Source organism: Scyliorhinus torazame, chromosome 12, assembly GCF_047496885.1.
Source record: "Scyliorhinus torazame isolate Kashiwa2021f chromosome 12, sScyTor2.1, whole genome shotgun sequence".
NCBI classification, from domain to species: domain Eukaryota; kingdom Metazoa; phylum Chordata; class Chondrichthyes; order Carcharhiniformes; family Scyliorhinidae; genus Scyliorhinus; species Scyliorhinus torazame.
The window spans coordinates 210,068,248-210,090,308 of NC_092718.1; the positions used below are offsets into that span (position 1 = coordinate 210,068,248).

At 49.5% G+C, this 22,061-nt stretch overlaps 1 protein-coding gene across 1 annotated transcript in view; it reads left to right on the top strand.

Moving 5' to 3' along the window:
• The window catches only part of LOC140386938 (multidrug and toxin extrusion protein 1-like), a 42,418-nt gene that overhangs the window by 15,211 nt on the left and 5,146 nt on the right, over window positions 1-22,061 (top strand). The window contains exons 11-15 of the mRNA XM_072469845.1: window positions 4,381-4,489; window positions 9,227-9,302; window positions 9,411-9,480; window positions 16,620-16,752; window positions 19,263-19,357. Of these exons, the coding sequence (XP_072325946.1) occupies window positions 4,381-4,489; window positions 9,227-9,302; window positions 9,411-9,480; window positions 16,620-16,752; window positions 19,263-19,357 (483 nt within the window). The remainder of the gene's footprint in view (window positions 1-4,380; window positions 4,490-9,226; window positions 9,303-9,410; window positions 9,481-16,619; window positions 16,753-19,262; window positions 19,358-22,061) is intronic.

Below are 22,061 nucleotides of genomic sequence, written 5' to 3' on the forward strand. Positions count from 1 at the left end.
GCAGGGAACTATTGTGTTGGGTGGCTGTAGCCTTCCCGGCTGAAGTTGCAACTGTTACTTCCACATAATCATGTTTTTCGTATTCTCCCCCCTTTTCCAAGGAGCAAAGGTGATGGATATACAGTGTTTGCATGGTGGACGTAAAAATTAGTTTCTCTCAAAACAGCTCAAGTTGGTTTGTGTCGTGCTGCCCCCTTTTGGGGCAGATCCCTGAATGAGTCAGGGGGCGGGTCTCGATCATAAGAGTCCATTTTATAATCATGTAATGCGACCCCCTGTAATTCAAAAGGGCATGAAACCGCAAAATGGCTTTCTTCACCACTAAAAAGCTATATTCTCTCTCTGCTGGAATTGTTTAGTGGCAGCTGTTCCCAGGTGGCTAAATCTCCCTTTTAGGGTGTGGGAGTTTTTTGGACCATTGATAAATTTGTTCGGGATCTGACGAATCATGCCGCGCCGTTTGGCGAGCCCCCCCGCTCGGTTCTCCGGCTCGGATGGCCCGAAGTCCCGCCGCTAAAATGCCTGTCCCGCCGGCGTAGATTAAAACACCTACCTTACTGGCGGGACTAGGTGGCGCGGGCGGGCTCCGGGGTCCAGGAGGGGGCGCGGGGCGATCTGGCCCCGGGGGGTGCCCCCACGGTGGCCTGGCCCGCGATCGGGGCCCACCGATCCGCGGGCGGGCCTGTGCCGTGGGGGCACTCTTTCCCTTCCGCCTTCGCCACGGTCTCCACCATGGCGGAGGCGGAAGAGACTCCCTCCACTGCGCATGCGCGGGACTGCCGTCAGCGGCCGCTAACGCTCCCGCGCATGCGCCGCCCGGAGTTGTCATTTCCGCGCCAGCTGGCGGGGCACCAAAGGCCTTTTCCGCCAGCTGGCGGGGCGGAAATTCGTTCGGCGCCGACCTAGCCCCTCAATGTTGGGGCTCGGCCCCCAAAGATGCGGAGCATTCCGCACCTTTGGGGCGGCGCGATGCCCGACTGATTTGCGCCGTTTTGGGCGCCAGTCGGCGGACTTCGCGCCGTTTCCGGAGAATTTCGCCCCTGGTGTCGTGATAATCTCGGAGCCTGCACCGGGAGGCTTTTGAAACCGGGTTAGCAGAATGTTTTGGTCGGCCTCAGAGTGAGAGTCTTGTTGGCCAGACCCCCCTTGTGGAGTCTCTATCATGGGCCGGGATTCTCCCGCAATCGGCGGGGCGGGCCGTACCAGCGCCAAAGAGCGGCGTGAACCACTCCGGGGTCGGGCGGCCTGGAAGGTGCGGAATCCTCCGCACTTCCGGGGACTAGGCCGGCACTGGAGGGGTTGGCGCCGTGTCAACCGGCGCCGAAGGGCCTCCGCCAGCCGGCGCGAGTTGGCGAATGCGCAGGAGCGCCAGCGTGTTCTGGCGCATGTGCAGAATCGCTGCCGTGTTTCCTGTGCATGCGCAGGGGGTTTCTTCTCCGCGCCGGCCATGGCGGAGCCTTGCAGAGGCCGGCGCGGGGGGAAAGACTGCCCCCATGGCACAGGCCTGCCCGCAGGTCTGTGGGCCCTGATCGTGGGCCAGTCCACCGTGGGGACATCCCCCCGCACCCCCCTTGTCTAATCCACACCGGCAGGACTGGCCGAAAACGGGCGGCCGCTCGGCCCATCGGGGCCCGGAGAATCGCCGGGTGGGGGGGCCACTGCCAACGGCCCCTGACCGGCGCAGCGTGATCTCTGCCCCCGCCCAAAAAACGGTGGCGGAGAATCCGGCAGCCGGTGTCGGAGCGGCGGGGCGGGATTCACACCGCCCCCCTGGCGATTTTCCGACCCGGCGGGGGGGTCGGAGAATCCCGCCCAGGGTAGTCACAGTTGTCATGTCAGCAGCAGCTTGCAACAATGCCGGAGCTGATACCGGTACAGTCTTGGTTAGAATTATTTCTGCTTCCGCCTGTGGCGGAGTTATTTGCTTTGAAGAATTGAGATATAGCTGAGGTTTGAAAAACAGATTTGACGGCTTTGCGGGCTTTCCTCTTTGTAATTTTTTATGACCTTTCATACGCCGAAGGAACATTCGGGTATTTTTCCCCAAAACTCTCTTTATATTTCCAAGGGACCATTTGCTCTTGGTAATGTTGTTATTTAATTCAATTTCCGCATTTGCTTCGGACAAATCAAATTGCCGATGACAAAGAGATATGAGATCTCTGAACAAATTTTCAGTAGACATAACTGGTGGAGCTCGGTTGTCCCTCGAGACTGGGGGAAGCTCTGCAGCACCCTTGAAAGCAATGGGGGCTTTTTTAGGACTATTGTCCACCTATAACTCTTCCAAACAACTTAGAAGCAGTGGGGACCATTTTATTTTTCGTCCTTTTTCACTCTTCCGATAAATAACTGACTAAAGTACTTGCAACCTCAATATCTCAGCCTTTTCTTCTAAAGTTCTTTTGTCGGTTTCGCGAGCCGTTGCGGCTTGAAATGATACAGTACGTACATAGTAGACAAAAGAATAATCAACAGAGAACATTGACAAATAGTGATTGGTTACAGTGCGGAACAAGGGCCAAACAAGAGCAGCATAGGGCGTCGTGAATAGTGTTCTTACAGGGAATAGATCAGTCATCATCATCATAGAATTTACAGTGCAGAAGGAGGCCATTCGGCCCATCGAGTCTGCACCGGCTCTTGGAAAGAGCACCCTACCCAAGGTTAACCCCTCCCCCCTATCCTCATAACCCAGTAACCCCACCCAACACTAAGGGCAATTTTGGACACTAAGGGCAATTTATCATGGCCAATCCACCTAACCTGCACATCTTTGGACTGTGGGAGGAAACCGGAGCACCCGGAGGAAACCCACGCACACACGGGGAGGATGTGCAGACTCCGCACAGACAGTGTCCCAAGCCGGAATCGAACCTGGGACCCTGGAGCTGTGAAGCAATTGTGCTATCCACAAGGCTACCATGCTGCCCCAAGGGAGAGTCGTTGAGGAGTCTTGTAGCTGTGGGGAAGAAGCTGTTCCTATGTCTGGATGTATGAGTCTTCAGATTTCTATAACTTCTGCCTGATGGAAGGGTCTGGAAAAGGGCAATGCCTGGGTGTGAGGGGTCTGTGACAGTGCTGTCTGCCTTCCTGAGGCAGCGGGAGGTGTATCCAGAATCAATGTGGGGGTGGGAAGCTTGTGTGATGCGTTGGGCTGAGTTCACCACACTCTGCAGTTTCTTGCAATCTTGGGCCGAGCAGTTGCCGTACCAAGCTCTAATGCAGCCAGATAGGATGCTCTCTATGGTGCATCTGTGGAAAGTTTGTGAGAGTCGATGCAGACCTGCCAAATTTATTAGCTTCCGTAGGAATTAGAGACGTTGTTGGGCTTTCTTGACTGTTGCATCAACGTGAGTGGACCAGGACAGACTGTTGGTGATGGTGGCCCCCAGGAACGTAAAGCTATCGACCAACTCTACTTCGGAGCCATTGATGTAGACGGGGGGGGGGGGGGGGGGGGGGGCCGCCACGTTACCTTGTTAATGGAAGCTCTGTATAAAAGAATCATTCTTGAAGACTGACCCCCTTAACTGAGATACTAGAAAGCGCTTGCATTTCAGTACCTGGGTCACCTGCTGGGAAACTCCATGGGCCACAGACGATCCATATTTATGCCAGGGACATGCCATTGCTGTTACAGCCATCGTTCTGTACTGGAGAAGGCAGAGGCGAAAAGCAGTTTCAGAAAGGAACAGAGAAGTTTGTTGATAATACCAAGTGTAAAGGAGTGGCAAACTGAAGAAAACGCGGCTGGTGGCTCAGAGAATCCCACCCACTGTCTTAAAGGATGGATAGAAAGACAGGCAGAGACATTCGGGGCAGTGAATCCCAGAGGTTTGGGCCTACATGGCTGAAGGCAAGGCCGCCAATGGGGAGACGATGGGCAAGAGACTGGAACTAGAGGAGCACAGAGCCTGTGGAAAGTTATTAGTTTGAAAGAAGGTGTCCGAGATAGGACGGATGAGGCTGGTGGGATTACATCTCGTATTATCAGGCAGTTTGATGCTGGGATCAAAGAATGAAAAGGAGGGATTCACATATCCGCTCCATGCTTTTGGCATTCATGGCATAGGTATCTAGTAGTAAGATTACCAGATTGTAATTTAGAGCAGAAACTCGGACTGATTTTCTTCCTTTCGGAAACCCGGAGCGTGATGAACCCGGAGCGTGATGAAGAGGGTGGGGGTTAACGAGGTTAATTGTAAAAACAACCACTTCCCAACTGAGGTCAGGTAACTCAACACAAAGGAGACTGTGGACCTCTGACCTTCCTGACCTGTTTGCTGATACATCCACCCACAGCTAGATTGACAAAGCAGTTACTTTCCACAACAGATTAAATTGAGAGGGTCATTCTTTGTATTCTTTCTCCTGCAGGTTTCGCTGGGATACAGTGTGGCTGCCACTGTTCGTGTGGGCAACGCACTGGGTGCCAGTGATCCAGAGCAGGCTGTCAACTCTGCTAAAGTTGCTCTGTGCTGCATTGGTGAGTCCAACAGTTTAAACTCATTGACTAAAACTGACTATTCCCACATTGTAACGCCAACAATCTCTCCAACATTCTTCACCTTTTAAACTCTCCTGTAGAGTTTGGCTCCTCATTGCAATATAGCTCCCCGTGTGTCAACATCCTTCCCAATTGGACATTCTTTGTGAATGAGCCTCGGCAGTAATTGTTGCCAGGCTATTTGACTGCAGGAGTTATCACAGCTGAGCCTGATTCTGCCCTAGCCTGATGTCCACACACAAGGAACTTCCACTCGGGTTTTTTTAAAACATTCTGTTATTTAAGGTTTTGCTAATGCTGTATTTATTGCCACTTCCTGGTTACCCTGAGAGGGTGTGGGTGGTGGGCCCCCTCATTCCTGTTCTTACGGTGCTGGTGGTTCCACAATGGTGTTAGGCCGGGAATTCCCGGATTCCGACCCAGGGACAATGGCGGAATGATGATTATATGGTCAAGGCAGGATGGTGTGTGAGTTGGACGTCCATTTGGTGATGATGAAGTTTCTTCTACATCGACACGCTTCTCCTTCTCGGAGGCAGCAGTTGCTGGAGGTGGAGATGTTGTTGATGTGACCTCAGCCGCTTTCTGCATCCTGTAGATGATACACATCACAGTCACAATGTGGACGCAGGGAATGGGGAGGAGATTGATTCTGATGGCAGGGGAGCCGTCATGTACTGGATGGTGCTGAGTGTTGTTGTGGGTATTCCGGGTAAATGGGGAGTATTCTGTCACAGCCCCGATTTGAATCTCTTGTAAATGGTGCAGAAGCTTTAAAGGACCAGACTGTCCACTCTCTGTCCAGTTCCTGTCATCAAGGTGTTGATGTAACTGCTCTAGTTAAGTTTCTGGACCACGCTGAATCCTCTGGAGCTGGCTGATGGGACACTCAGTAATGGCCGCCCTATTGAAGGTCAAGGGGAGTGGGCTGGATTTACCCTTGTTTGAGATGGTGATTAAACCTGCACTCACATGGTGTCAATGCTAACTGTTATTTACCAGCCCAAGCCTAGAAGTTATCCAGATCCTTCTGTTAATTGATTTATTATTGGAGGAGTCGGAAATGGAATTGCAAACTGCAGAAATCATCATCATTTCTGACCTTGTGGCCGTTGATGGAACAACTAAAAATGTCTGGATCAAGATCAATTTTAGAGATCAGTCTCGGCACTCTGAGAATTCATCCCAGTCACAGTAAAAACCCTCACCATCTCGCCCCACCCTCACACACTCTAAATTCACCCCCACTCAACTCCATTGCCCTTCATACTATTCATGCCAACTTGTGTCACTCTACTCACTCCATGGTCCTTTAAAGCCTTTATGCCAACTCAGTGCCAACCCATGACCCCTCACCTAACATTCTTCACCCTTACATCCTCTATGCCAACTTATCCAGCATCCACCATGGCCAGATCTCAGGAGCCATAGTGAGATGAAATAATAATAATAGCTTATTGTCACAAGTAGGCTTCAATGAAGTTACTGTGAAAAGCCCCTAGTCGCCACATTCCGGCGCCTGTTCGGGGAGGCCGGTACGGGAATTGAACCCGCGCTGCTGGCCTTGTTCTGCATTACAGGCCAGCTGTTTAGTCCACTGTGCTAAACCAGAATAAAATAAAGTTCTCGGTGTATATTTAAAAAAAACTTCTTTCATAAAAACCCAGTCAATACATCAAATACCTTCAAGTACGTAAGCCCCTAAAGAATAAATATTTAATTCAAATATTTAATTACTTACTGAAACAAACATAGCCCCACATCAAAGACCTTAACACTTGAATGGTCCACGTGTGAATCAAGGCTTTAAGTTCATCTGTCTTACCTGTTATACTCCGTGCATTGAAGCAGATACACTCCATACCTCCAGTCCCATTGAGTTCGACCTCCCCCAGCCTACCCTTCCTCTTCGCCTGCCTGACCCTGGTACCATGCTCATCCACAGTCTCTACACTTGCTGGTATAGTGTCCTGATTCCCACCCCCCTGCCAAATTAGTTTCAACGGAATCTCGCGAGACGTGGCAATCTGGGTCTCACCTTCAGTGTGTGAGCTCCAGGTGTGAATATTCAAATGAGAGTAACTGCTCCCTTTAAATACCCGGACACCAGATTCACCCGACTCCAGGAACATAACAACCATGCCTGGGAGCCCTCGCCAAGCTGCCGTTTAACACTGTGGACCAGTCATAATGTCACTTGAGGTGGTCTCCCAGGCCATTGGAGATGCCCGGGTGGTCAGGGACTGGGCAGGGTGGCACCCTGGCACTCCCCCTGACGCCCAGGCAGTTTGGCACTGCCAGCATGGAACATTGGCACTGCAATAATCCTGGCAGGCTGGCAATGCCAGGTGTAGGGTCCTGTAAGGCTTTGCCACAAAGAGGGGGACGGGGGATGAAGGACGGGGGTTCCCTGAGGCCCCCTAAGGTTGGGGGTGGGGTGAAGGGAGTCACAAAAATGGGGGAGGGGTGCGGATTTGGGACAACCGATCAAAATGGAGCCCGATGGCGGAGAGAATATTCCCAAGGCAAACAAAACCGGGAATGTCATTGAAGCTGGGTGTATCTCGGCACTACTGATGTCCAGAAACACCCCACTAAACGTTCCATTCATCAGACTTTAACTCAGGTCCGCTGAATCTCGCATCTGGACAACATTTGAGTTCAATCATTTTTTTCAAACTGCAAAGTTTGCTCATGGCTCTGCTGTTGCTACTTGGAGCTCCTCGAGACCAATCTGCTGTATCTTTCCTTTCTCCTATAACCATTCACTTTGCCTCCCAACCCCATCCCAGATCTTCCCTTTCAATCTGTACTTCCCTCCTTATTTCCCGGCCTCTGTACCTGCTTTCAAGGCTGTCCCAGATCCAGGTTCTGTTCCTGTTCCAACTTCTGATGGAATGTCACTGACCTCTGTCCCTCTCTCCATAGAGGATGCCCAGTCGAGTCAGTTATTTTCCTAGAGTTTCCTGTTTTTCATTGATACGGACGGGATAATCCCATGTTTTACGCCTGATCCCTGTTGAGAGAGCCAATCTCCACTGGGATGTCGGTCAGAGTCTGACCTCAAGAATCTGGATTTGGGAATCGGAAGTCAGCCGTTATCCCTGCTCCTGATGGTTATCCGGAGTGTGGGTGTGGACAAGGGGGTTGCGGCCACAACTGAAGGTGATGCCTCCCCCCACCACGGGCAAATAGATTGACATTTGCTGTCTCAACTTGCCAAAGAAGGAGTTCCCTGACGCAAATAAAGGTACGGAGAAGGGAAGGGATGTGACCCATCAATCGGAAGCCAGACAGGGAATTGATATCCAGGAAATAATGTGGAGGGCTGTTGTCGGCTGCAAAGAGACATTGATAGGATGCTGAGCTGGGCTGAGAAGTGGCAGATGGAGTTTAACCCTGATAAGTGTGAGGTGATTCATTTTGGTAGGACAAATTTGAATGCAGATTACAGGGTTAACGGCAGGGTTCTGAAGAATGTGGAGGAGCAGAGAGATCTCGGAGTTCAAGTCCATAGATCTCTGAAAGTTGCCACCCAAGTGGATAGAGCCGTGAAGAAAGCCTATAGTGGGTTCGCATTTATTAACAGGGGGATTGAGTTAAGAGCCGTGAGGTTATGCTGCAACTGTACAAGACCTTGGTTAGACCATATTTGGAGTATTGTGTGCAGTTCTGGTCACCTCATTATAGGAAGGATGTGGAAGCATTGGAAAGGGTGCAAAGGAGATTAACCAGGATGTTGCCTGGATTGGAGGGTAGGTCTTATGAGGAAAGATTGAGGGAGCTAGGGCTTTTCTCATTGGAGCGAAGGAGGATGAGAGGTAACTTAATTGAGGTGTATAAGATGATGAGAGGGATAGATAGAGTGGACGCTCAGTGACTTTTTCCTCGGGCAGATGTAGCTGTTACAAGGGGGCATTACTAGAAGGTTCATGGTGGAAGATGTAGGAGGGATGTCAGAGGTAGGTTCTTTACTCAAGAGAGTGGTTGGGGCGTGGAACACACACTCAGCTATGTTAGTGGAGTCGGACACTTTAGGAACTTTCAAGCGGATATTGGATAGGCATATGGAGTGCACTAGAATGATTGGGAGTAGGTTGATTTGATCTTAGTTTCAGACTAGTTCGGCACAACATCGTGGGCCGAAGGGCCTGTACTATGCTGTACAGTTCGATGTTCTAAAACAAAGGGGAGGTGGGTGTTAAGCTCAGATGGTATCTCTGTAATAAGAACTCAAAAGCAAATCTTGACTTCTTCAACTCCAATTTTATTCTGTTCTGCAATCACTTCTTCTCCAATGCCACAAAGCCACCTGCATCCCCTTTATACACATGTGCAGTTTATCAATAAGTGTGGCATCTTAAACAATCAAAGCTTCAATCCTAACTTAAGCACTCTTTCCTAACGATGGGGAGGTCCTATTTTGGAAAAAGCAGAAGAAAGAAAAACTTAGACAGATTGTCCGGAACTTCAAATAGATCGCTTGGTGAGAACTCTTTTACTTGAAATGAAATGAAAAAATGAAAATCGCTTATTGTCACAAGTAGGCTTCAAATGAAGTTACTGTGAAAAGCCCCTAGTCGCCATATTCCGGCGCCTGTTCGGGGAGGCTGTTACAGGAATTGAACCGTGCTGCTGGCCTGCCTTGGTCTGCATTTAAAGCCAGCGATTTAGCCCTGTGCTAAACCCGCCCTACTTGTCTATTTATTTCCACAGTGTCCATTTCATTAGTCAATGCAGTGATACTTGGAGCAGCAAGGAATGTGGTTGGCTACATCTTCACCAGTGACAAGTTAGTAGAAGAACATTCTCCCAGCATAAAAACTCATAAACGCACATTTACAGAAATGGATTCTGAATCATGGGAAATCTCTCTAATGTCTCTCTTTTCGTTTTCCAGAGAAGTTGTTCAGTTAGTTGCGCAAGTGAGTCCCCAATCTGCTACTTTTCATTTGCTTGATGCTACATCGGTGAGTATTTCGATATCTGTGCATTATTAGAAAACAGAAGGTTGTGGGGGTTGGTGGGTGGGTGGGGGGTTAACCTGCAGGAGGTCTTTAAGCTGATAAAGGTGTTTGATAGTCCTAATAGTCTTTTGTGGGCAAGACCAGACCTCAGAGGCATAAATAGAAGACAGTCGGTCATAGATTAAATCAGGAATTTATGGTGAAAATGTATAATTCACTACCACATGCTGCTATTGGGGTGAAGAGCATTGATGCATCTAGTGGAAACTAGACAAACGCATGGGTTAGAAAAGAAGATAGTGCTTGAAGTGAAACAAAGATCTATCCGGTCGATCTGGTGTAATCTCTGTCAGGTCCCGTCATGAACGATGGTGGATAATTGAACAATTATCTGGACAAAGATTCCAGGAGCACCCTGTCCTCTTTGATCGTGGAGCACAGCACATCTGTGCAAAAGAGAAATCGGAAGCATGTGAAGCCATCTTCTCCTTCATGTGCCAATAAGTCATCACCGTCTCCTCCGGAGTTCCCCAGCAACACAGATGCCAGTCTTCAGCCAATTCAATTCACTCCGCACGACATCAAGAAATAGCCGCGTGCACGGGATATAGCAAAGGCTTTGGGCCTCCAACATGTCCCAGCTGTAGTATTGAAAACTCGTGCTCCAGAACTACACCCAGTAGTTAGCCAAGCTGTTCCAGTACAGCTACAACACTAACATCTGTCCAACATTGTGGGAATTCTCCCAGCTATGTCCCGCTCACTAAAAGCAGAACAAATCCAATCTGGCCAATTATTGACCATCAGTCTATTCTGAATCATGAACAAAGTGATGGAATATGGCATGGACAGTGCTATCAAGTGGCACTTACTCAGCAACAATCAGGGTTCCGGCAGAACCACTCAGCTCCAGATCTCATTACAACCTTGGTCCAAACATGCTAAAAAGTGCCAAGTGGAGAAGTGAGGTGTGAGGGACAGCCCTTGAAGTCAAGGCAGCATTTGGCCAAGTGTACCATCAAGAAACCCTCATAAAATTGAGGTCAACTTGAATTGGGGAGGAAATCTTTCCATTTGTTGGAGTCATATCGAACAACAAGGAAGATGGTTGTGATTGCTGGAGGCCAGATCATCTCAGGACATTGCTGCAGAAGTGGGGATGTTCGCCAATGTTTGGACAATGTTCAATATTTATTTTAACTCCTCAGATGATGAAAGTCTCCTCCTATGTGTAGCTAAGCCTGGAAAATCATTCAGGATTTAGCTGATGGGGGCAAGTAACATTCCATAGAAGTGCCGAGCAATGACAGTCACCAACAAGTGAGGAGCTAACACCTCTCTTTGACATTCAATGCATTATCATCATTGAGTTCCCTCAATGGAGATTATCATTGCCGGAATCTTAACTGGACCAGCCATATAGATACGATGGCGACAGGAGGAGGTCAGAGGCTGTGTAAAGCATCTTACCTCCTGCTTTCCCAAAGTTAACTATAAGACATGGGTCAGGACAATGGAAAATACCTGGATGAGAGCAACTCCAGCAACACTTAAGAAGCTCAATGGGGCAAAGCAATCAGCTTGATCAGCATCTCATTCACCACCCTAAACATTCACTCCCACTGCCAAGTGGCAGCATTGCACACCATTTACATGATGCACTGCAGCAACTCACCAAGGCCCCTTCAACAGCACCGTCCAAACTCCTGACCATTACCACCTAGAAAGGCAGGAGTAGCAGGTTGCCCTCCAAGCCTCACACCATTCTGACTTTGATTGCCATTCCTTCACTGTCACAGGGTCTGAAACCTGGGATGCCCTCCCACATGGCACTCTGAATGTACCTACACTACATGGACTGCAGTGGTTCAAGATCGTGTTTTGGGGATCCTTAAGGGGGAGGGGGAGCAGCCCCAAGTCGTGGTCCACATAGGTACCAACGACAGAGGTAGGAAAAGGGATGGGGATGTAAGGCAGGAATTCAGGGAGCGAGGGTGGAAACTTAGATCTAGGACAAACAGAGTTATTATCTCTGGGTTGTTACCCGTGCCACGTGATAGCGAGACGAGGAATAGGGAGAGAGAGGAGTTGAACACGTGGCTACAGGGATGGTGCAGGAGGGAGGGTTTCAGATTTCTGGATAATTGGGGCTCATTCTGGGGTCGGTGGGACCTCTACAAACGGGATGGTCTGCACCTGGACCAGAGGGGCACTAATATTCTGGGGGGGAAATTTGCTAATGCTCTTCGGGAGGGTTTAAACTAGTTCAGCAGGGGCTTGGGAACCTGAATTGTAGCTCCAGTATACAGGAGGTTGAGAGTAGTGAGGTCATGAGTAGGGTTTCAAAGTTGCAGGAGTGTACCGGCAGGCAGGAAGGTGGTTTAAAGTGTGTCTTCTTCAATGCCAAGAGTATCCGGAATAAGGTGGGTGAACTTGCGGCATGGGTTGGTACCTGGGACTTCGATGTTGTGGCCATTTCGGAGACATGGATAGAGCAGGGCCAGGAATGGTTGTTGCAGGTGCCAGGATTTAGATATTTCAGTAAGCTCAGGGAAGGTAGTAAAAGTGGGGGAGGTGTGGCATTGTTAGTCAAGGACAGTATTACGGTGGCAGAAAGGATGTTTGATGAGGACTCGTCTACTGAGGTAGTATGGGTTGAGGTTGGAAACAGGAAAGGAGAGGTCACCATGTTAGGGATTTTCTATAGGCCTCCGAAAAGTTCCAGAGATGTAGAGGAAAGGATTGCCAAGATGATTCTGGATAGGAGCGAAAGCAACAGGGTAGTTATTATGGGGGACTTTAACTTTCCAAATATTGACTGGAAACGTTATAGTTCGAGTGCATTAGATGGGTCCGTTTTTGTCCAATGTGTGCAGGAGGGTTTCCTGACACAGTATGTAGATAGGCCAACGAGAGGAGAGGCCATATTGGATTTGGTACTGGGTAATGAACCAGGACATGTGTTAGATTTGGAGGTAGGTGAGCTCTTTGGTGATAGTGACCACAATTCGATTACGTTTACTTTAGTGATGGAAAGGGATAGGTATATACCGCAGGGCAAGAGTTATATCTGGGGGAAAGGCAATTGTGATGCAATGAGGCAAGACTGAGGATACATCGGATGGAGAGGAAAACTGCAGGGGATGGGCACAATGGAAATGTGGAGCTTGTTCAAGGAACAGCTACTGCGTGTCCTTGATAAGTATGTACCTGTCAGGCAGGGAGGAAGTGGTCGAGTGAGGGAACCATGGTTTACTAAAGCAGTCGAAACACTTGTCAAGAGGAAGAAGGAGACTTATGTAAAGATGAGACATGCAGGTTCAGTTAGGGCGCTTGAGAGTTACAAGTTAGCTAGGAAGGACCTAAAGAGAGAGTTAAGAAGAGCCAGGAGGGGACATGAGAAGTCTTTGGCAGGTAGGATCAAGGATAACCCTAAAGCTTTCTATAGATATGTCAGGAATAAAAGAATGACTAGGGTAAGAGTAGGGCCAGTCAAGGACATGAGTGGGAAGTTGTGCTTGGAGTCCGAGGAGATAGGAGAGGTGCTAAATTAATATTTTTTGTCAGTATTCACACAGGAAAAAGACAATGTTGTCGAGGAGAATACTGAGATTCAGGCTACTAGACTAGAAGGGCTTGTGGTTCATAAGGAGGAGGTGTTAGCAATTCTGGAAAGTGTGAAAATAGATAAGTCACCTGGGCCGGATGGGATTTATCCTAGGATACTCTGGGAAGCTAGGGAGGAGATTACTGAGCCTTTGGCTTTGATCTTTGAGTCATCTTTGTCTACAGGAATAGTGCCAGAAGACTGGAGGATAGCAAATGTTGTCCCTTTGTTCAAGAAGGGGAGTAGAGACAGCCCCGGTATCTATAGACCAGTGAGCCTTACTTCTGTTGTGGGAAAAATCTTGAAAAGGTTTATAAGCGATAGGATGTATAATCATCTGGAAAGGAATAATTTGATTAGAGATCGTCAACACGGTTTTGTGAAGGATAGGTCGTGCCTCACAAACCTTATAGAGTTCTTTGAGAAGGTGACCAAACAGGTGGATGAGGGTAAAGTAGTTGATGTGGTGTATATGGATTTCAGTAAAGCGTTTGATAAGGTTCCCCATGGTAGGCTACTGCAGAAAATATGGAGGCATGGGATTCAGGGTAATTTAGCAGTTTGGATCAGAAATTGGCTCGCTGGAAGAAGACAAAGGGTGGTGGTTGATGGGAAATGTTCAGACTGGAGTCCAGTTACTAGTGGTGTACCACAAGGATCTGTTTTGGCGCCACTGCTGTTTGTCATTTTTATAAATGACCTGGAGGAGGGCGTAGAAGGATGGGTGAGTAAATTTTCAGATGACACTGAAGTCGGTGGAGTTGTGGACAGTGCGGAAGGATGTTACAAGTTACAGAGGGACATAGATAAGCTGCAGCGCTGGGCTGAGAGGTGGCAAATGGAGTTTAATGCAGAAAAGTGTGAGGTGATTCATTTTGGGAGGAATAACAGGAAGACTGAGTACTGGGCTAATGGTAAGATTCTTGGCAGTGTGGATGAGCAGAGAGATCTCGGTGTCCATGTACATAGATCCCTGAAAGCTGCCACCCAGGTTGAGAGGGTTGTTCAGAAGGCGTACGGTGTGTTAACTTTTATTGGTAGAGCGATTGAGTTTCGGAGTCATGAGGTCATGTTGCAGCTATACAAAACTCTGGTGCGGCCGCATTTGGCGTATTGCGTGCAATTCTGGTCGCCGCATTATAGGAAGGATGTGGAAGCATTGGAAAGGGAGCAGAGGAGATTTACCAGAATGTTGCCTGGTATGGAGGGAAGATCTTATGAGGAAAGGCTGAGGGACTTGAGGCTGTTTTCGTTAGAGAGAAGAAGGTTAAGAGGTGACTTAATTGAGGCTTACAAGATGATCAGAGGATTGGATAGGGTGGACAGTGAGAGCCTTTTTCCTCGGATGGTGATGTCTAGCACAAGGGGACATACCTTTAAATTGAGGGGAGGTAGATATAAGACAGATGTCAGAGGTAGGTTCTTTACTCAGAGAGTAGTAAGGGCGTGGAATGCCCTGCCTGCAACAGTAGTGGACTCGCCAACACTAAGGACATTCAAATGGTCATTGGATAGACATATGGACGATAAGAGAATAGCGTAGATGGGCTTTAGAGTGGTTTCACAGGTCGGCGCAACATCGAGGGCCGAAGGGCCTGTACTGCGCTGTAATGTTCTATGTTCTAAGACGGCAACTCACCATAATCTTTGCAAGGGCAATAAATCAGGTGCCTAAATATTCGCCTTGCCAGCAATATCCACATTCCATGAATGTATAAAAAAAGTAGAGTGAGGAAACTTGTGTGGTCCACATGGCATTTTTGTGCTGTAAAGTCTATGTGAACCGTGCACTGTAAAAGTTACAATAACCTTTTGATTGATTGCAAATAGTGAAAGATAGAATCATAGATGTTTACAACATGGGGCGGGATTCTCCCTTACCCGGCGGGGCGGGGGGTTCCGGCGTAATGGAGTGGTAGGAACCACTCTGGCGTCGGGCCGCCCCAAAGGTGCAGAAGTCTCCACACCTTTAGGGGGCAAGCCCTCACCTTGAGGGGCTAGGCCCGGGCTGGAGTGGTTTCCGCTGGCGGGAAAGGCCTTTGGCGCCACGCCAGCCGGCGCCGAAAGGTCTTCACCGGGCGACGCGGGTCGGCGCATGCGTGGGAGCGCCAGCGGCTGCTGACGTCATCCCCGTGCATGCGCAGGGCAGGGGGTTTCTTCCGCCTCTGCCATAGTGAAGACCATGGCGAAGGTGGAAGAAAAAGAGTGCCCCCACGGCACAGGCCCGCCCGCGGATCAGTGAGCCCCGATCGCGGGCCAGGCCACGGTGGGTGCACCCCCTGGGGCTAGATCGCTCCTCGCCCCCCCCCCCCCCCCCCGGACCCCGGAGCCTGCCTGCGACGCCTTGTCCTGCCGTTCAAAAGGTGGTTTAATCCACGCTGGCGGGACAGGCATTCCAGCAGCGGGACTTCGGCCCATTGCGGGCCGAAGAATCGGCGGGGGGTGGGCCCGCCGACCGGCGCAGTGCGATTCCCACCACCGCCGAACGACGCGGCTCGATTCCCACCCCCGCCGAATCTCTGGTGGTGGAGACTTCGGGACACGGCAGGCGTGGGATCCACGCCAGCCCCCGGCGATTCTCCGACCCGGCAGGGGGGTCAGAGAATCCTGGCCCTGGAAACAGGCCATTCAGCCCAGCTTGTCCATGCCGCCCAGTTTCTGTCACTAAGCCAGTCCCACTTGCCCACATTTGGCCCATATCCCTCTATCTGCCCATGTAAATGTCTAACTGCTTTTTAAAAGACTGATAAAACACTACAGAAGCGAGATTGTCGTCCAATTGAAGGCTTTAATGAACAAGTAGTTACCCCAGCAGCTCCGGGACAGAATGACTGCTGTGGGTGAAACACAGACTGTTATGCTCCACCTGCTGGGCGGAACCAGCAGGCAGATTTCACCACTCACACTACAGTATAAGGTACATCCCACCTAGGTACCGCGATACCCCTAATATAACCTACCACAAAGACCAAACAGCTGGACAAAACAGCCCACAACAGTGGATCACAGTCCCATGGAGAAAAGGCGACATTGCATTTCTGTTATCCCATTGCAATGGAGACGGCAGCCACAGAGTCAACAGCCACATAGGAGGTTTGGATCACAGGAACAGGAGTAGGCCATTCAGCCCCTTGATTCTGCTCCATCAGTTAACCATATCATGGCTGATCTGTACCTGAACTCCATTTTCTTGCCTCGAATCCATAACCCTTGATACCCTTACACAATTAAAATCTTTTCAGTCTTGAAAACTCCACCACCTCCAGCATCCACAGCCTTGTGGGAAGATCTAATTAAACTGTGTGATTTAATGCTATTAATTCAGAAATTAGCTTTTACTTTATAACATGAGGAACGTGAGTTGCCCACAGGAGCTATTCCCAACATAACATCGGTGGCTGTGTTCAAACTGTAATCCATGGGTTCTGAATTATTCGAGGACTTGTTAAGACACTAGGTTTTGTTTCCTTCCTGTTGAAGCCACAGCAAGTTGTTGAGTAATCTCTGTAATATGTTCTGTTTGCCTACTCTACAGGGTGTATGTGGTGGAGTGCTAAGAGGAGCTGGCAAGCAGAAACTGGGGGCTATCGGTAACCTGGTCGGATATTACCTCATTGGGTTTCCCATTGGAATCTCACTGATGTTTGCTGCCAAACTTGGTGTTTTTGGTAGGAACTTAAATAGTTTCTCCTTTCTGTTCTTTACAAAACATTATCCCCCTTCATCACTCTCTTTAGCGTACTGAATATACCATTTAATTTCAAGATCACCTCAAGGAGAATGTGATTGGGTGTAAACTCTACCTCTGGGGTTAGACTTGAGTCTAACCAGTACATGTGTAATGTTGGGGCCAATGTCAACCAATACTCTCTCTGTACCACTGGACAGGTTAACCTTCCTCCCACAGCCATTTTTCACCTGTAACCATAGACACTGGAATATTGGCAGGAGGAGTGTATGTCCTAGACGAGTCAAGGGTCTCGTCTGAATACCAGGCAGACACGTTTTAAACATGGGCCGCTGGATACTATTCAAGAGTGGGAGTCCCGGCTGAATTCTTCGCGCCCCGATTCCAGGGGTGGTTGAGGCCAAACGTGGATAAGTATCTCTGTGCAGGCTGACACGAACCATCTGATAAAGATGAGGGGCGAAATTCTCCCCCAACGGCGCGATGTCCGCCGACTGGCGCCAATCAAACGGGCATCGCACCGGCCCAAAGGTGCGGAATGCTCTTTGGGGGCGAGCCCCAACATTGAGGGGCTAGGCCGGCGCCGGAGGGATTTCCGCCCCGCCAGCTGGCGGAAATGGCGTTTGTTGCCCCGCCAGCTGGCGGAAATGGCGTTTGGTGCCCCGCCAGCTGGCGCGGAAATGCGGCGCATGCGCGGGAGCGTCAGCGGCCGCCGACAGTTTCCCGCGCATGCGCAGTGGGGAGAGTCTCTTCCGCCTCTGCCATGGTGGAGGCCGTGGCGGAGGCGGAAGGGAAAGAGTGCCCCCCACGGCACAGGCCCGCCCGCGGATCGGTGGGCCCCGATCGCGGGCCAGGCCACCGTGGGGGCACCCCCCGGTGTCAGATCACCCCGCGCCCCCCCCCCCCCCCCCAGGACCCTGGAGCCCGCCCACGCCGCCTGGTCCTGCCGGTAAATACCAGCTTTGATTTACGCCGGCGGGACAGGCATAATATGTTCAGGGATAGTCAGCATGGCTTTGTGAAGGGTAGGTCATGCCTCACAAACCTTATCGAGTTCTTTGAGAAGGTGACTGAACAGGTAGACAAAGGTAGAGCAGTTGATGTGGTGTATATGGATTTCAGCAAAGCGTTTGATAGGGTTTCCCACGGTAGGCTATTGCAGAAAATACGGAGGCTGGGGATTGAGGGTGATTTAGAGATGTGGATCAGAAATTGGCTAGCTGAAAGAAGACAGAGTGTGGTGGTTGATGGGAAATGTTCAGAATGGAGTTCAGTTACAAGTGGAGTACCACAAGGATCTGCTCTGGGGCCGTTGCTGTTTGTCATTTTTATCAATGAACTAGAGGAAGGCGCAGAAGGGTGGGTGAGTAAATTTGCAGACGATACTAAAGTCGGTGGTGTTGTCGATAGTGTGGAAGGATGTAGCAGGTTACAGAGGGATATAGATAAGCTGCAGAGCTGGGCTGAGAGGTGGCAAATGGAGTTTAATGTAGAGAAGTGTGAGGTGATTCACTTTGGAAGGAATAACAGGAATGCGGAATATTTGGCTAATGGTAAAGTTCTTGGAAGTGTGGATGAGCAGAGGGATCTAGGTGTCCATGTACATAGATCCCTGAAAGTTGCCACCCAGGTTGACAGGGTTGTGAAGAAGGCCTATGGAGTGTTGGCCTTTATTGGTAGAGGGATTGAGTTCCGGAGTCAGGAGGTCATGTTGCAGCTGTACAGAACTCTGGTACGGCCGCATTTGGAGTATTGCGTTCAGTTCTGGTCACCGCATTATAGGAAGGACGTGGAGGCTTTGGAGCGGGTGCAGAGGAGATTTACCAGGATGTTGCCTGGTATGGAGGGAAAATCTTATGAGGAAAGGCTGATGGACTTGAGGTTGTTTTCGTTGGAGAGAAGAAGGTTAAGAGGAGACTTAATAGAGGCATACAAAATGATCAGGGGGTTAGATAGGGTGGACAGTGAGAGCCTTCTCCCGCGGATGGAAATGGCTGGCACGAGGGGACATAGCTTTAAACTGAGGGGTAATAGATATAGGACAGAGGTCAGAGGTAGGTTCTTTACGCAAAGAGTAGTGAGGCAGTGGAATGCCCTACCTGCTACAGTAGTGAACTCGCCAACATTGAGGGCATTTAAAAGTTTATTGGATAAACATATGGATGATAATGGCATAGTGTAGGTTAGATGGCTTTTGTTTCGGTGCAACATCGTGGGCCGAAGGGCCTGTACTGCGCTGTATCGTTCTATGTTCGATGTTCTATGACAGGCAATTTCTGGGCTGGACTTCGGCCCATACGGGCCGGAGAATTGAGCGGGGGGTCCCGCCAACCGGCGCGGCCCGATTCCCGCCCCCGCCCAATCTCCGGTACCGGAGACTTCGGCGGGGGGTCGGAGAATGACGCCCGAGATATTCCACAGAGGAATAGAGGCAGAAAGCAAAGTCAGTATCATTGGCTCCGTACTCACTGCTCCATTATTATTTTGCAGGACTCTGGTCGGGGATGCTCATTTGTGTGTTTGTGCAATTAACCCTCTTCCTGACAGTGATTTATAGAATCAACTGGAAAGACGCATCCAATCAGGTAAGAGCAGATAATAAAGATACTTTGTTGCACCAATTTTTCTTTTCTTCCCACCCTGTTCTCTCCTTGTGCCATGCGCTGTACTTGTCCTCTTCAGCTCACTGCCCAAAGGTAGGCCCACCCCACAGCCTGCATCATGGGGTAGGACAAGTGGGCAGGTGCCCGAATGCATCCCAGCCGGAACGGGGATCAAACTGTTGGCACCAATCTAATCCGCACCGACTGTCCAACCAATGGAGCCAATGGCCCCTCATGGTGTCTAAGCTCTGGTGGAAGCTCACTCTTTAACGTACATGTTGTAGTCTGGAACTGGGGATAGTGACGGTAGAGGCTACAATTTGCACTCCCATCGCGTGGCTCACCAGGAATTACTCCCGCTCTTCCGGCCTGCCATTGGCATGTGATGGAAGGATTGACAAGTTGCCACTCAACCTATTTGGGTGTGTTATGAACACACCTCCCTTGGCCATCCAGTCCTGGAGTGGACGTTGAACTTGAAGCTTCTGGCTCAGAGACAGGGATGTTATCGCCGCTCCACAAAACGTCCCTTCGGAGGGGTTACTGTCCAACCCAAAAGGCACAGTGTATATTCTTCTCCTTGTTACTCCACTTAAACTGACAGCAGCTTAGGGAGTCAGCATGTTGCTAACTTTGCCTTAGTTTAATTGCTCTGTTTTATCACCTTTGCTCGAGTCACCAGGTATCTTTATGATACCGCCACGTGGTTCAAGTCCGAGTAATGATCAATAATCCAATACACCGCTTAGTAAGATTTAAATCAAAGCACATTTATTATACACAGTAATCACTACTCATGCATAAATTCTACGTCTAAGCTACTTCTATAACTAACAGGCCTATACTTAACTTGGAACTGGCCCACCAGGTCAGGGAAACAAATGGCCTTTCGTTCGGGTTCTGAGCCTGCGGGATTCGAAGTTGGTACAGATTGATAGCTAGGAGCGCCTATCTCGTAGCGAGCGTTGAAGTAAGACTCACAGGTTCGATCGGCTGCTGAAGAGTGACGAGAGCTGGAAGAGCTGGAAGCGAGCCGAAGAAGAGCTGAAGAGGGCTGGAAGAAAGCGACTTGAACTTGGGGCTCAATTCTTATAGTCCCCAGGGGCTTCCCGCCTTTCTCGGCGGACCCTGTACCTGGTCCCAAGTGATTGGTCTTCGTCCCAATCACTTGGTTCGATTTTCTCCAATGCTGGAGCGGTTCCCTGATCGATGGGCGGTCTTGAGGTGGTCATTCACCTCCCTTTGTGTAGGCGCCAAAGAGTCTGGATTTGCTTTTTGTGTCTAAATGTTGCTCATTGTTCCCGGGGATTGCTCATTAATATGCAGGTGGCTGATGTTTTGTTATGCTGATGGTTGCTGGTATTGACCTTCTCTGGCCTTTCCAGAGGTAAATACACAGCCAACCTGCAGCTGCTGGTTTTTGTCTTGTTGGTTGACTTTCCCATCAGCCTTTGCCGTTCGCCATTTTGAATTGGGAGTTACCCATTTTAAGTGGCTACAAATGCATGTGCAGAATGAAGTGGAAATCCAAAAGGTGTTGTCAGTTAGGACTACACTCTCTCGGGGTTCCCGCAGACTGTAATCTCCCTTGCAATCCCGAATTGGCGAGAAACTTTGTTACAGATTCGTTACACTGCAGAAGGAAGCTATTTAGCTCATCGTGACTCTCGAAATGAGCATCATGACTTAGTGCCATACCCCTGCCTTTTCCCCGCATCCCTGCACATCGTTTATATTCAAATAATCATCTACTGCCCTCTTGAATGCTTCGATTGGACCTGCCTCCATCACATTTCCAGGCCGTGTATTCCAGACCCGAACAACACGTTGTGCGAAGACGTTTTTTCTCATATCTTTCTTCCTTAAGGAAGTGCTGAAGGTTTAGACCAAGGTTGGTATCATGACCGGTACAGGCTTGGAGGGCCGAAGGGCCTGTTCCTGTGCTGTGTTGTTTTTTTGTTCTTTGTTCTTTATCACATTTGCTTCTTTAGCAAATTACTTTAAATGTGTGTCCTCTCGTTTCTTCCTATCTACTCTGTCCAGCCACCTCATGATTTTGAAGACAGGCTGCATGGAGGCACAGGGGTTAGCACTGCTACCGCACAGCACCAGGGATCCGGGTTCAATTCCAGCCCTGGGTGACCGTCTGTGTGGAATTTGCACATTCTAAGTTCAGGATGACCTCCTTGCTATTGTACTCTATGCTCCTATAAGTCTCAGTTTTCAAACTCTGAGAAACATACTGAGGCATAAACCGAGTTTGTAACAGCGTCCTAACTCCAGAATTACTGATAAACAATCTCACTAGTCCCGAGAAGCTAACTTTATGTTTGTGGGATGTCAAATGTCTCCACAATTATTCTTTGTTTTAGCTTCTATCATGATACATTTAATTTGCTATCTGAAAATGAATGATTTTAAAGGCTTTTAACATCTGTTTTGGCGTGTGCGACTTTATCAGGTTGACGGGCTCTCTCAATGCTTGCTGACATCACTACTGATGACACAGCTCCTTGACGTGACGCCAGATATGAACTGCGATAGGGAAAGGGGGATTCCCCGCCACGGCGATCACCAGCAGATCCCCAGATCGCGATTCAGTGTCAGTGGCGAGTGTTCTTGCACAGCTACTGGCAATGAAGCTCCAGGTCAAGATGTTTACCTTGAAATGCCAGTTCTCCAGAGT